This window comes from Oncorhynchus gorbuscha, linkage group LG22, assembly GCF_021184085.1.
Source record: "Oncorhynchus gorbuscha isolate QuinsamMale2020 ecotype Even-year linkage group LG22, OgorEven_v1.0, whole genome shotgun sequence".
Lineage (NCBI taxonomy): Eukaryota > Metazoa > Chordata > Actinopteri > Salmoniformes > Salmonidae > Oncorhynchus > Oncorhynchus gorbuscha.
The window spans coordinates 37,210,726-37,223,919 of record NC_060194.1 but is presented as its reverse complement, the minus strand read 5'-3'; the positions used below and the strand labels follow the sequence as shown (position 1 = coordinate 37,223,919).

The following is a 13,194-nucleotide window of genomic DNA, read 5'->3' as shown; positions in this document are numbered from 1 at the left end:
AAAAATATGCTTATTTTGATTACGGAAGCTTAACTATTTTAATAGGGCCTAACAGAAAATCTAACGTGTATGCAGAACATTTATATTAGCCTATATATAATATGTATATTCCAAATTTTCTGACCAGTCTAACATTACACTTTTTAAACGTAACCTTTAATTGACTACACATTCTTATTTACAATGACGGCCTACCGGGGAACAGCGGGTTAACTGCCTTGACGGCAAACGGTCATTGTAAATAAGAATTAGTTCTTAACTGACTTGCCTAGGTAAAATATAGATTACATTTAAAAACGACAAATGTTTACCTTGTCAGCTCGGGGATTCGATGCAGCAACCTTTGGGTTGGCAATACATAGTGAAGTAGATTAGTCATGCCTATAATTATTTCAAAATATAAACAATATATTTATATTCACAACTCGGAACTAGTGGTGCTTTCAAGACAACTGGGACAAATACGAGGTCAAATCAAGACGTCAGTGATCGTCAGGTCGGACAGTCGGAGCACTAGAAAGAGGCCTAAATTCCCGAGCTGGAATTCCGAGTTGGATGACCGTTCAAAACTATTTCTCAGTCGCAGCTCGTTTTTTCCGGACTTCTCAGTTGTCTTGAACGCTCTGGTTTCGGAAGTCGGTTCAACACAACTGTGAACTAGGTGAAAAAAACGAGCTCGACTTGAAAAATCGTTTTTAACGGTCATCCAACTCGGAAACTCGTGCTTCATCCATTGTATGCCAGCAGGTCAAACGAACGACTAAAATAAACGAGTCACTCTGAAAAACGAATCATGGCTCTCAAGTGAACTGCACATCATGGTTGATGCATGCAACTTCTGCAGCAGAATGCAGCCCACAACGCGATGACTCCGGCACGTTGTTATGCCCAGGCGTTGCTGCCAAGATCTTCTGCCAGATCTTACAACACCTGGATGGTTGATCTCGACGGACCTTGACACACATGGCGAGCCAATCAATCAAGTGCACCTGATGTGTTAATTTACCGTTAATTTTTCTGATATGTCGGTGTCACTTCTAATCTTAAAGTAATTTCAGATGGCTGGGGACATAGCAGAAGCAATTGTAAGTAACATTTGGCATTCGGTCAATACATTCTCTAGATAAACAAGCAGCGCTCATGGTAGTCTGAGTAATCAGACTGTAATACACTTAATTGGTATATACAGCCTGAGACGTGTGCGAAATTGTGTAAATGTTCCTTACAAGCGAGAATGTTAAATTAAATTTAAACTTACTATGCAGGTTGTCTGTGCGGTTTGTCCTCCTACTGATTAAAATTTGAGACAAAAATATGCACAGGAAAGTATTGTTGACCAGACTTTTTAGAGCGATGTAGGTATATGGTTAGGTAACAAGGTAAAATTAGTTTTATACTGGATATTTGGTTCTTTCGTCAATATCTATTGAACCAAGCATGCCTAGATAATGGACATAGTATATTCTGAATCAAGAGAGGATGGAGAACAATCCACACCTATTTTCTTTTAAATTGAAATCCGAATATCGAATGTAAAATGAGTTCTCAGCCGAACATAACCAAATGCCTACATAGTCTTAAATTTAGAGCAGCAGAAGGACAAACCCTACAGACCTGTAGAGTACATTTTTAAACGTAATTGTTTTCAACATTCTGACTTGTAACAAACATTTACACGATTTTGTTATTTTCAGGCTGCATATATCAATGAATTGTGTATTACAGCCTGATTAAACAGACTACGGTTGTGGATTCATATGAAGCGGAGTTAGCAAGTCACATTTCAGAGTTTCCTCGTTCCGACTACCACGTGAATGTGGCCTGAGTTTCCCACTTGGAATTCCGAGTTTGATGACCGTTAAAACGATTTTTTTTTCCCAGTCGAAGCTCTTTATTTTTTTATATTTTTTTTGTGTGGGGGGGGGGTGTTCCCAAAGCAGTCTTGAACACTCAGAAGTTAGTGTTTCTGAGTTCTAAGTTATTTTGAACAAGGCATTTGGCTGCTTGATTGACAACAAGTTAACAAATACACCTTTCAGGGATACTGACATTAATAGAATGCAATTTGGTGCTCTGTTCTGCAGTGTTTAAGAGTCACCTTGTGATCAGTAGAATCAGTTTCATTTAGTGCCTCTGTCTCTCCTGTAGAGGTTGTTGGCGCATCTCCGTGTCACAGAATTACGTTCTCTAATGGCTGCCATGGGACAGACCAAGACTGGGCTGAAGTCCAATCTGCTGGTGAGGGCTGTGGGGGTTATACAGACCCAGTGCAATCCCCACCTGCTCACAGTCGTGCGCCAGCTCTACCAGGAACGCTACTCCGACCAGATAGTTCCTGGCAGCATCCAGGTGAGTCAGACATGGAATTTTCCCCCAATATAGATCAGGAAGTCCTGTTTTTCTCTCACCTTGGGAGAAACGGGAATACTGCTGTTTTATAGTCTGCAGGTCTCAAAATTGTGTTGCTGGCAATGTATTGATTTGATATTTTCTGACAATCTCATGCCAACTAGACGACTCCAGGAAGCCACCAGGAGGAGCAAACCATGGCACCGGTGGTGGAGACATCACACAACCCCACACAGCACATAAACAGTCTGACACACAACCCCACACAGCACACAAACAGTCTGACGCACGACCCTACACAGCACACAAACAGTCTGACACACAACCCTAGATTGTTCCAGATGGTACCCCTTCCCTTCTACCAAGCCCTGGGAACAGTCCTACCCCCCACACAACTGGGTAGGTTGACCTTATCGTGTCCTTAGTAAAAGTTCAATATTTATAATTTAATCTTGGGGCTGGATTGAGGTTTGTGATGGTTTGACATGACAGCTTCTCTTCTCCCACTGATGTTGTCAGTCGGAGAATCTAAATTCCATACTCCTCGCCTCATCTCTCCTCGCCTTCGCTAATGGGTTTTGAGAAAGTCAGAGGGAAGGGACGTCTGACTTTTTCACATGCAATGGGTTTTGCGATGGAGGCTAGGAGTATGCAATTGAGATTCTCCCTGTGTGTCCATCCAGTGGGCTCTTTCTTTTCCGACATGCAAAACCAGGAGTTCAACCTCATGCTAACGCCAAAGCAAGTGGAGCAGAACAGAAACTGCAAGTCAGCACATTTTCTTACTACACAGGGTGCGTTTGTAAATTCACTCTGGAGTGCCACGGTGAGCTCAGTGTGCTCTGGACATTCGTAAATTCAGAGCTTTGTCAGATGGTCTGTTCATAAATTCAGAGCGTTTTGCTTTCTGAGTGTTCAGAGAACACACTGGACACTGGCCGAGGAGCAGGGTTGATTCGAGCATTCTGACAACGGCACCCAAGCTACCTGACTAAAGTTGCTTTGCTTGCTTGCTTCTACCAGACACAAATGCGAGAACATCTGACTCTGACCATTTTTCTCACCCTAGCAGAGCTGGTTAGGCTGTTTTCAGGTTATCCAGAGCGTTGGTGACTGTAATTGTGCTGCTGGCCACAATTTAATTATGCTTTTTTGCCAAAGTTTACTGACACTGCAATATTCAACGAGTATAGAGTGTTTGTAAATTAATCAGTTATCCCGTGCTCTGACACACTCAGACGAGAGTACATAGCCAGAGGGAATTTACAAATGCACCCACAGAATTCAAACTCACCATAATATTGTTTATGTTTACAAAACTACTACCAGCAAACTCATTCTGAGATCTGTGTATGTATCCACAGGGAGCTGCAACCAGGTGTGCAGAGTGTCCAGGTGGTTCTCAGGTGAGTAGTATGGATGGAGCCTGCCGGTCATCACTAGAAAGAACTGGAGTACGACATTCTCTAACCACTAACCAAGAGCTTCTGTACCTGCTCATCAGTTCTGATGATGTCGCCACTTCTGTCCGTTATGCCAAAGGCTGGCTGACTGATCTCTGACCTCTTTCAGATTCTGCTTCGCAGAGAGTCTTGGGTACGAGGAGGATCAATACCCACCATGCCTGTCCATCAAAGTTAATCAGAAACACATACCCTTACCGGTAAGCACCAAAAGCTGTTAAATGTTAAACTGAGAATGTTGTCTCTTCACCAATCATTCTTCACTGTCCTTCCGCTGTGCTGGGACAGGAAATTCACAGACACTGTACACCCATCAACATAACCCCAACAGTTTCTCTCAGCCTCCTCCCCTCATTTCGTTTATGTATCTGGTGGAAGAGATGTAGCAAAGTACGTAGTCTTCCTTCTTTACTTTTCATTATTTTAATGATTTTGTTTTCAATTCTGTATTCTATGCATAAGGAGTGTTGTCTTGAATTGCCCTAGGTAAGATCTAGCGTGTGTGTGTTTATGTAGAGGTATTCTGTGGCTGTGTACCTGGTGAAGGTGCTGTCTCCCTCAGACCTCCTCAGTCAACTGAAGAGCCAATCAGTGGAGAGTCTGACATTCTGCAGACAGCGCAGTGAGTATGGCAACACACACAGAAGCGCACACACTATTTTTGCCTTTATTGCACACACATACAGTGCAAAAAGACCACTGACATATTGTGTATTAGCACCCAGTTTGAGTTGATGCTCTCTGGTATTTGTAGTCCAAGAGAAGCTGCGTTTCGACCCAGAATGTGAGGTGACCACAACAGGACTACAGGTGTCCCTTATATGTCCGGTAAGAGTATGCCACTTATCCCTCAGCTGCAAAGGGCAACAATTCCTTCAGCAGACTGAAACAGAAATTGAACTGACTGACAGGAAGTTGATTATGACTGTCCAATCCATTTAATGCATTAAATGTATCAATCTTTTTTGCCCTCATTCACTAATCAATTTATCATCAAGCCTTTGATTAGTGGAATCAGGTTTGTTTTTGCCCTAGCACTACACACATGTGCACCCATTTGGGTACCTAGGAACAGAATTACGAAACACTGATCTAATGGTCACGGTTAGGCTTGGGGTTGGATAATCTGATCCTGCAGTACATTGGGTTTGGGGTTGGATAATCTGATCCTGCAGTACATTGGGTTTGGGGTTGGATAATCTGATCCTGCAGTAGATTGGTTTTGGGTTTGGGTAACCTGATCCTGCAGTAGATTGGGGTTGGATAATCTGATCCTGCAGTAGATTGGGGTTGGAAAATCTGATCCTGCAGTAGATTGGGGTTGGATAATCTGATCCTGCAGTAGATTGGGGTTGGATAATCTGATCCTGCAGTAGATTGGGGTTGGATAATCTGATCCTGCAGTAGATTGGGGTTGGATAATCTGATCCTGCAGTAGATTGGGGTTGGATAATCTGATCCTGCAGTAGATTGGGTTGGATAATCTGATCCTGCAGTGGGTTGGGTAATCTGATCCTGCAGTGGGTTGGGTAATCTGATCCTGCAGTGGGTTGGGTAATCTGATCCTGCAGTGGGTTGGGTAATCTGATCCTGCAGTGGGTTGGGTAATCTGATCCTGCAGTGGGTTGGGTAATCTGATCCTGCAGTACATTGGTGTTCAGGGTCATCTTCAACCATGAGCCACGTTCTATAGGCAAAAGTTGTGGAACACTGCAGATAGAAGTGTCATGAATAGAGCTGACATGGTTGCTTCTTGTACTGTCAGAGGTGTGTGTTCTACACACCATATTTCTATCTGAACGTTCCACAAAGTTCTGCCCAGGGGTGTATTCATTCAGTCGATTCTGTTGCAAAACGTTTCTTAAACAGAAGCAAACGTAACCTACCTACATTTGTCCACTATAAACTTTTGTTTTAGTTTTGCAACTGTTTGGTAGAATTAATGCACCTCTGTTCTCCTCTGTTTCCAAGCTGGGGAAGATGCGTCTGTCAGTGCCCTGCAGGGGGCGTAAGTGCGGCCACCTCCAATGCTTCGACGGGACGCTCTACCTGCAGATGAATGAGAAGAGGCCCACCTGGACCTGCCCAGTGTGTCACGAGCTAGTTCCGTACAGCCAGCTAACTATCGATGGGTAATGGTGTATCATATATTTAAATACCGGCACCATGCCCTTTGGCATCTCTGTATGACTATCTGGTCTCTATGGTGATTGATGTAATCTGTGGTTTCATTATCATAGCATTATTATTGTATTGACAGAACAAAGTAAACTGTATGTGCCTCTCTCTAGCTGTACCCACGGACAGTCAATTATTGAATATGATTAACTAAACTCAATGCAATGCCAATTTTCCATGGGTCCATGGTACTTGTTGGTTTCCATGTTAAATTAAATGATTTGATGGGCCTACCATGAACCCATGTTACCCACAATTTAAGGATGCACATAGCGGTATGCACCACTCCAGTTTAAGTAAAAGTCCCAGCCCCACCTCTATTCTGCATCTCCCTCCCTTTCATACAAAAAAAGTGAAATCTATAGTTGCCTATCCCACGGTCACGGAAGACATGCTTCTTTTGAGCCTAAATTGTAGAAATCTGTCAAATTGTAGGATGTACATCCGCCACCAGTTGTGGCACACTGTATTATAATGGCCTGTAGATACTCGTATGAACGGAGACTTGGCCAAAAATCGGCATCACCTACATTTATGATAATGAAGTGTGGTGTGATGCTACAGTTGAAGTCGGAAGTTTACATGCACCAATACATTTAAACTCAGTTTTAAAAAATTCCTGACAAAAATCCATGTCTTAGGTCAGTCAGGATCACCACTTTATTTTAACAATGAGAAATGTCCGAATAATAGTAGTGATTTATTTCAGCTTTTATTTCTTTCATCACATTCCCAAGTAGGTTACACATATACATACACAATTAGTATTTGGTAGAATTGCATTTAAATTGTTTAACTTGGGTCAAACGTTTCGGGTAGCCTTCCAAAAGCTTCCCACAATAAGTTGTGAATTTTGGCCCATTCCTCCTGACAGAGCTGGTGAAACTGAGTCAGGTTTGTAGGCCTCCTTGCTCATGCATGCTTTTTCAGTTCTGGCCACACAGTTTCTGTAGGATTGAGGTCAGGGCTTTGTGATGGCCACTCCAATACCTTGACTTTGTTGTCCTTAAACCATTTTGCCACAATTTTGGAAGTATGCTTGGGGTCATTGTCTATTTGGAAGACCCATTTGCGACCAAGCTTTATCTTCCTGACTGATGTCTTAAGATGTTGCTTCAATTCATCTATTTTGTGAAGTGCACCAGACCCTCCTGCAACAAAGCACCCCTACAACATAATGTTGCCACCCCCGTGCTTCACGGTTGGGATGGTATTCTTCGGATTGCAAGCCTCCCCCTTTTTCCTCCAGACCTTATGATGGTCATTTTGGCCAAACAGTTCTATTTTTGTTTCATAAGACGAGAGGACATTTCTCCAAAAAGTACGATCTTTGTCCCCGTTGATTTGCACTTTTCGCACCAAAGTATGTTTATTTATAGGAGAAGGAACGCGTCTCCTTCCTGAGCGGTATGGCGGCTGCGTGGTCCCATGTTGTTTATACTTGCATACTATTGTTTGTACTGATGTACGTGGTACCTTCAGGTGTTTGGAAATTCGGGGCACCACCAGTACAGAGCTTGCTCAGGAATGGCAGCAGGCAGGTGAGTGCATCTGCTTTGCTTCTCAGCCAAGGGAGTGGGCTCACTCACAATTTTGCCTAAGAACACAGCCATGAATAAAGATTGGTACCAACACATCCTCCGAGAGCAACTTCTCTCGACCATCCAGGAACAGTTTCGTGACGAACAGTGCCTTTTCCAGCAAGATTGAGCACCTTGCCACAAGGCAAAAGTGATAACTAAGTGGCTCGGGGAACAAAACATTGATTATTTGGGTCCATGGCCAGGAAAATCCCCAGACCTTAAACCCATTGAGAACTTGTGGTCAATCCTCAAGAGGCGGGTGGACACACAAAAACCCACAAATTCGGACAAACTACAAGCATCGATTATGCAAGAATGGGCTGCCATCAGTCAGGATGTGGCCCAGAAGTTAATTGACAGCATGCCAGGGCAGATTGCAAAGGTCTTGAAAAAGAAGGGTCAACACTGCAAATATTGACTCTTTGCATCAACTTCATGTAATTGTCAATAAAGCCTTTGACACTTATGAAATGCTCGTAATTATACTTCAGTATTCCATAGTAACATCTGACAAAAATATCTAAAGACACTGAATTTGTGTCATTCTCAAAACCTTTGGCCACGACCTGTAGGTAAACTTCTGACCCAATGTAATTGTGATAGTGACATCTGTGTAAACAATTGTTGGAAAAATTACTTGTCATGTACAAAGTAGATGTCCTAACTGACTTGCCAAAACTATAGTTTGTTAACAAGAAATGTGTGGAGTGGTTGAAACACTTAGGTTGGAGTCATTAAAGAGTTTCTGTAAACTTCCGACTTCAACTGTATATGCAGGCTACTGACGGTGATCCTGGCGTTGGAGGGCTTTCAGGACAATACAGAGGTAGAATACCTGGCTGACGGCTCTTGGAGGTTTGTTATAGATGGCGTGAGCAGGACAACACAGCTATCGGCACCATTGGAGAAGATGGGTGAGACTATGAACAGAGATCATAGATTCAGAGTTGAGATAATAGCTGTCTCAACTCGGTTTTGCATCAACCTCATCTCTCTCCAACAGAGGCCTATAGTGCTAGTAGTGTGACTGCAACCACCAGAGCCGTGTCAAAGGAAGTAGTCACTGTGGACCTTACTCAGGAGTCATCTGAGGACGAGGCTGATGAGGATACAAAGGTGCGCCATAACGATGACCTCTCCGACAGGAACGGGTTTCATGAAGTTGCTCAAGGTTCTGTATGGTCATCAATGGTAAATCCATCACAGAGATTAACAGTACAACACATGTCGGCGCAGAGGTAAAATGTGTGTTTGTTTACAGTTAACCTGGACACAGACCTTTCAAAATAAATAGCCTAAGAGGCAATGGTTACTGAGCAGTTCCAAAATAAATAGCCTAAGAGGCAATGGTTACTGAGCAGTTCCAAGAGTCTAGAAACGTAACTCACAATTATTGAGCACTGTTACATGCACCCAATACTACGATTATTGTGGATAGCTAGATTTAATATAATAGTTTGTTTTAAAACATTTAGGCCTACATGCTTTGCAAGAACGAATTCCCTAATAATCCTGTGTAGATTGACACATCTGAAATCGGGTAACCACAGTAACCATGTTTTTTGCGAAGCCAGAGTTCGGACATACAGTATAAAGTGTGTATGTGAAAACTATTTTGAAGATTGAATTTTTTTAGAACTCACTTCACTCGCGCATTATAGAGGAAGGGTTGCGCTACTGGTGCTGGCACATGCACAAATCAGATGCTGGAATGTCAATGAAATTGTTTACAAGTCCTAATAATTCTGAAGATTGCTCTGAAAAGCAGGTGTTTTTATTGGTGTAATCTTTAATTTTGACCTAAAGCCATTTGTAAGATGAGATAATCCCTTTAATATCTAATTATTGTGCATGTAAATTTACTCATGTTAATATGTATTTAATGCTTTTTTTGTAATACCAATTTCTAATAAAATGATTTTCACCCTCCTAAAACATGTTTTGAGTCAAGTTCAAGATATTGTGGAGGAGTATAATAAGAATACAATTGGTAGATGGATAGGCTTTGATCAGGAGTTCTCAAACTTTAATGGAAAGGAGCCCCTGGGCAAGGACCCCTGGGCAAGGACCCCTGGGCAAGGACCCCTGGGCGAGCTGCCAATATGGGGTGGCAGGGTAGCCTAGTGGTTAGAGCATTGGACTAGTAACCGGAAGGTTGCAAGTTCAAATCCCGAGCTGACAAATCTGTCGTTCTGCCCCTGAACAGGCAGTTAACCCACTGTTCCTAGGCAGTCATTGAAAATAAGAATTTGTTCTTAATTGACTTCTCTTAAATAAAGGTAAAAAAATGTATAGAAATAAAAAATATGCTAGGCAATTACTACCAGTGCTGTAGGCTTGTGAGACGGGCAACAGCTATATTTGCATATTGATGGAAAAATATGATTGTTACCGCGGGTGCATAGGAAAGACAGAAATAGTAATAAAAATGTTACCCCAACAGGTATAATAAAATCAATATTTAATTTAGTGTAAAATAAATATTTCAGGATACATAATGGAGTTCTGTTGCAATTTGGAGACTTTACCACGGTGGCTTTACACAGATATTTTTTTCTCCACTAACTCTATTTTGAGGTGGAAAAAAATAGAGATTCCTGCGCATGTGCGAGATTTCTTTTTACGTAACTCGGTGCTCCGCAGACGCTTGAATCAGCACTGAATGACTGTCGGCAGCATTCCAAACACAGAGACACCCTCAAATTAAGTAGACAACGGGATTATGACCTATGATGAGTTGACACTTACAGGGCAAAGGAAGAATTAATTCATTTTAAATGGACCGCCCTTGCCCAGAAATGTCACTCGTTCCTCCCATGGTTGTTTTCAGTCATCATGGAACCACCGGTAGCTGTGTGCTTTATATGCGCTACAGTCAATTATGATTTAATATCTTGCCTAGAAGACAACTCATCCGCAGACATCGAATGCTATCCATCTGACGATATCAGTTACATCGCAAATTAGTGTGTAAGTGTGATGTTAGGGAAAGTTGTATGTGCTAGCTAACATTTCCAGAAGCTAACCAAACAATTTTATGATACGCGTTTGCCTTCGTGCTTAGTAGCACATTTTCTAACTTATTTACATCTGCTTTTATTTACACTTGTATGTTGACTTCTCCATATTGATGTTGATTTAAAGTTTTGGCTGACTTTTCATAGCAGCTGTACAATCATCACAAATTGAATTATGGGGCGTTTCAGGCCCCGGAGTGAACAGTTGTACACGCAAACTCAGCAGGAGGGCTGAGGGTCTTACGTTGCCGACTTCCCTTGCTTGGCTTCCCCCAAGAGCATAAGGCGTGGGTAAGTGGAGGAGGGTGTCTTTGACCTGTTTGAAACGCAGCCCTGGTGCAGCCTACACACTTCATGTTGTACACGAAGGACATGATCGACATGTTCTCAGTACTCAGTAGGCCATTAACCATAAGCGCGATTTCAAGTTATTTTGTATTTCTTTCAGGAGGGGAGTCGAGCTACATGCAACCATTTTAAGCTACTGGTTGTACCCAAAATACATGGAGAAAAAAATCTGACAAATGGGAAACTGATCAATCCACTCCACCCGGAACCATCAAGCGTAGAGGTCCTTGTACATTTTGGCCAATTGTTTTCTGAATAAAATTTGAAATTGCTTCTTTTTCCCCCTTTTTTGTTGTTTGCAAATAAACCAAAAAACAACTTGATATTTAGATTTTCACAGGTGGGTGGGTTAAATGTGGAACACTTGTCATTGGCCAAATGCACATCCAAAACTTCCTATCCCTTTAAAATAGGAGTTAAACCTTAACTATATTGTGTTAATATACTAAGAAATTTATAAATACCACTTTCTATTTTATATTTAAAGGGGTAACCTGCAGTAGAAACGCCCACATTGAAACAAAGCTGTTTTGGTAAACAGCTGAAGGATGGGGCTGTAGAAATGTACCCACTCTCAAATTCATAGACAAAGCTATAGATGCCATGACTCAACAAAATTATAGTTTTCACCATGTTTTGAGGCTATACAGTGTTACATTGTTTACAAACCAAGGAGTAAAACAAGCTTATATTTTGGGCTCTGATGAGACTGTTCAACTAAGCTCATGAGGCATTTCTAAGTTATGGGAGCCATACTGGTGAACATAAGCAACCAAAAGCAGTTAAATGGGTTCTCCAGCTCAAAATGTATTTCAGACAATTTAACATCTTTCATTTACTTGCATGTGACAGAACTCTAAATTGTAGCTTGTCCTATCAGATAGCATGGTGCTAAAGCGTACCATTTTTAATTGATCCAAATTGTCCCTTCACCACAGTGGGTGTGATAATGCATGAAAGGTCCCGTTTTCCACCTTGATCTTCTTCTAGGAGTTCTGGTTGGATCGTTCATTAGTAGCCAGCTCTCTGACAGGTAAATCCATTCACGTTTGGATCAGATTATGCCTTCTCTTAACTCTGTGTGGATAGTCTCTCTGCAAAGACGGGTTGCTGTGAGGTCTGTGAGAGGTTTATTGCAAGCAGGAACACTCATCTAGGCTTTTTTTATATGTAGGTTAATAGGAAGGATAATCTGATATCACGATATGCCCTGCTCCTATCGATATCAAATTATCAATATTGATGCCCACCACTAAAAGTTAGAGTAGATTCCCAAAGCCTAAACACAGAAATGTTGTTTTGTTCAGAAATATTCACTAGAATGGGAATCCCTATTCAAGTCGATGAACATCTTCTGATTCTATTTCTATGCTTGTGTTTATTATCTGTGTGTCCTGCAGGTTTGGGAGGAAGCCAGTGTTTTTCAGTACAATGGCTGTTCAGACAATCGTTGCACTAATCCAGTCTACCTCAGTCAGCAGGCCCACGTACTGTGTGCTTAACTGTCTGAGGGGCTTGAGCCTGACATCCAATTACATTTCATCACTAGTATTGGGTGAGAGAAATGTTGTATGTGGCACAAGGCCAGGGTACTGGCATACATCCCATTTACATTCATCATATTCCTACCCAAGCTCTTTGAATGTTCCACTTAAACTATGGGCTACATAAGAGTACATTGTCTGCCAATAAATGTTGTGTGAATAGTATTTGTGCCAACAATTATTGTGTTCTTAAATAGGCTACACAGGAGAGGGGTAAAGAAGTCTGAGTATCAAACACAGGAAGATAATATACCCCAAACAGTCTTCTCTGATCCTGAAAGCTTTGTGGTGGTGAATCTTGTGGCAAGAAGTCATATAATAATAATAATAATAATAGCTAGAGGCTATAAGGTCAAACTTTTTTTCCTGGTCAGGGGAAACTAACTTCAGGTTAGGTTCCCCTAACATATGGCGTTGCACAATATTTGCAGCCTGTAAACTGCATCTGTTTAGTTATTTGTTATTTCACGTAGTCTTCACAAAATACACAAATTCCTGCTATGTAAATGGATGTATTAAGGACACTTCCTGTCCCCAGCTGAATGTGGAGGCCAGTGACTTCCTGAAGGACCTGCAATTAAAGCTAAAAAATGTAATGGATGACCTTTGTGTGTGTGTGTGTGGAATCATTTAATTTAAACACAGTGCTTTCAGGATCGTATTCATTAGAACAATCAACTGAAAATGTTTTGGAACTCCCTCTTTCAATCAG

At 41.7% G+C, this 13,194-nt stretch overlaps 1 protein-coding gene across 3 annotated transcripts; it reads left to right on the top strand.

Moving 5' to 3' along the window:
• The first annotated feature begins 539 nt into the window (after positions 1-539).
• pias4b (protein inhibitor of activated STAT, 4b) lies at positions 540-12,986 on the top strand. Of its 3 annotated transcripts, XR_006834341.1 has the most exons (14): positions 543-1,085; positions 2,149-2,349; positions 2,514-2,748; positions 3,033-3,117; positions 3,714-3,755; positions 3,922-4,012; positions 4,101-4,202; positions 4,329-4,434; positions 4,567-4,640; positions 5,784-5,944; positions 8,351-8,487; positions 8,577-8,689; positions 10,780-10,881; positions 11,039-11,210. XR_006834341.1 is itself a non-coding variant. In XM_046322241.1 (13 exons), the coding sequence occupies exons 1-13, from the start codon at positions 1,059-1,061 to the stop codon at positions 12,438-12,440; spliced, it is 1,476 nt and encodes a 491-aa protein (XP_046178197.1). In that variant the 5' UTR covers positions 540-1,058; the 3' UTR covers positions 12,441-12,986. The 3 variants fall into 3 exon arrangements, 2 of the variants coding, with proteins under 2 accessions (XP_046178197.1, XP_046178196.1); XM_046322241.1 differs by lacking the exons at positions 10,780-10,881; positions 11,039-11,210 and adding an exon at positions 12,339-12,986 and having other exon boundaries at positions 540-1,085; XM_046322240.1 differs by lacking the exons at positions 10,780-10,881; positions 11,039-11,210 and having other exon boundaries at positions 544-1,085; positions 8,577-9,493.
• The last annotated feature ends 208 nt before the right edge of the window (positions 12,987-13,194 follow it).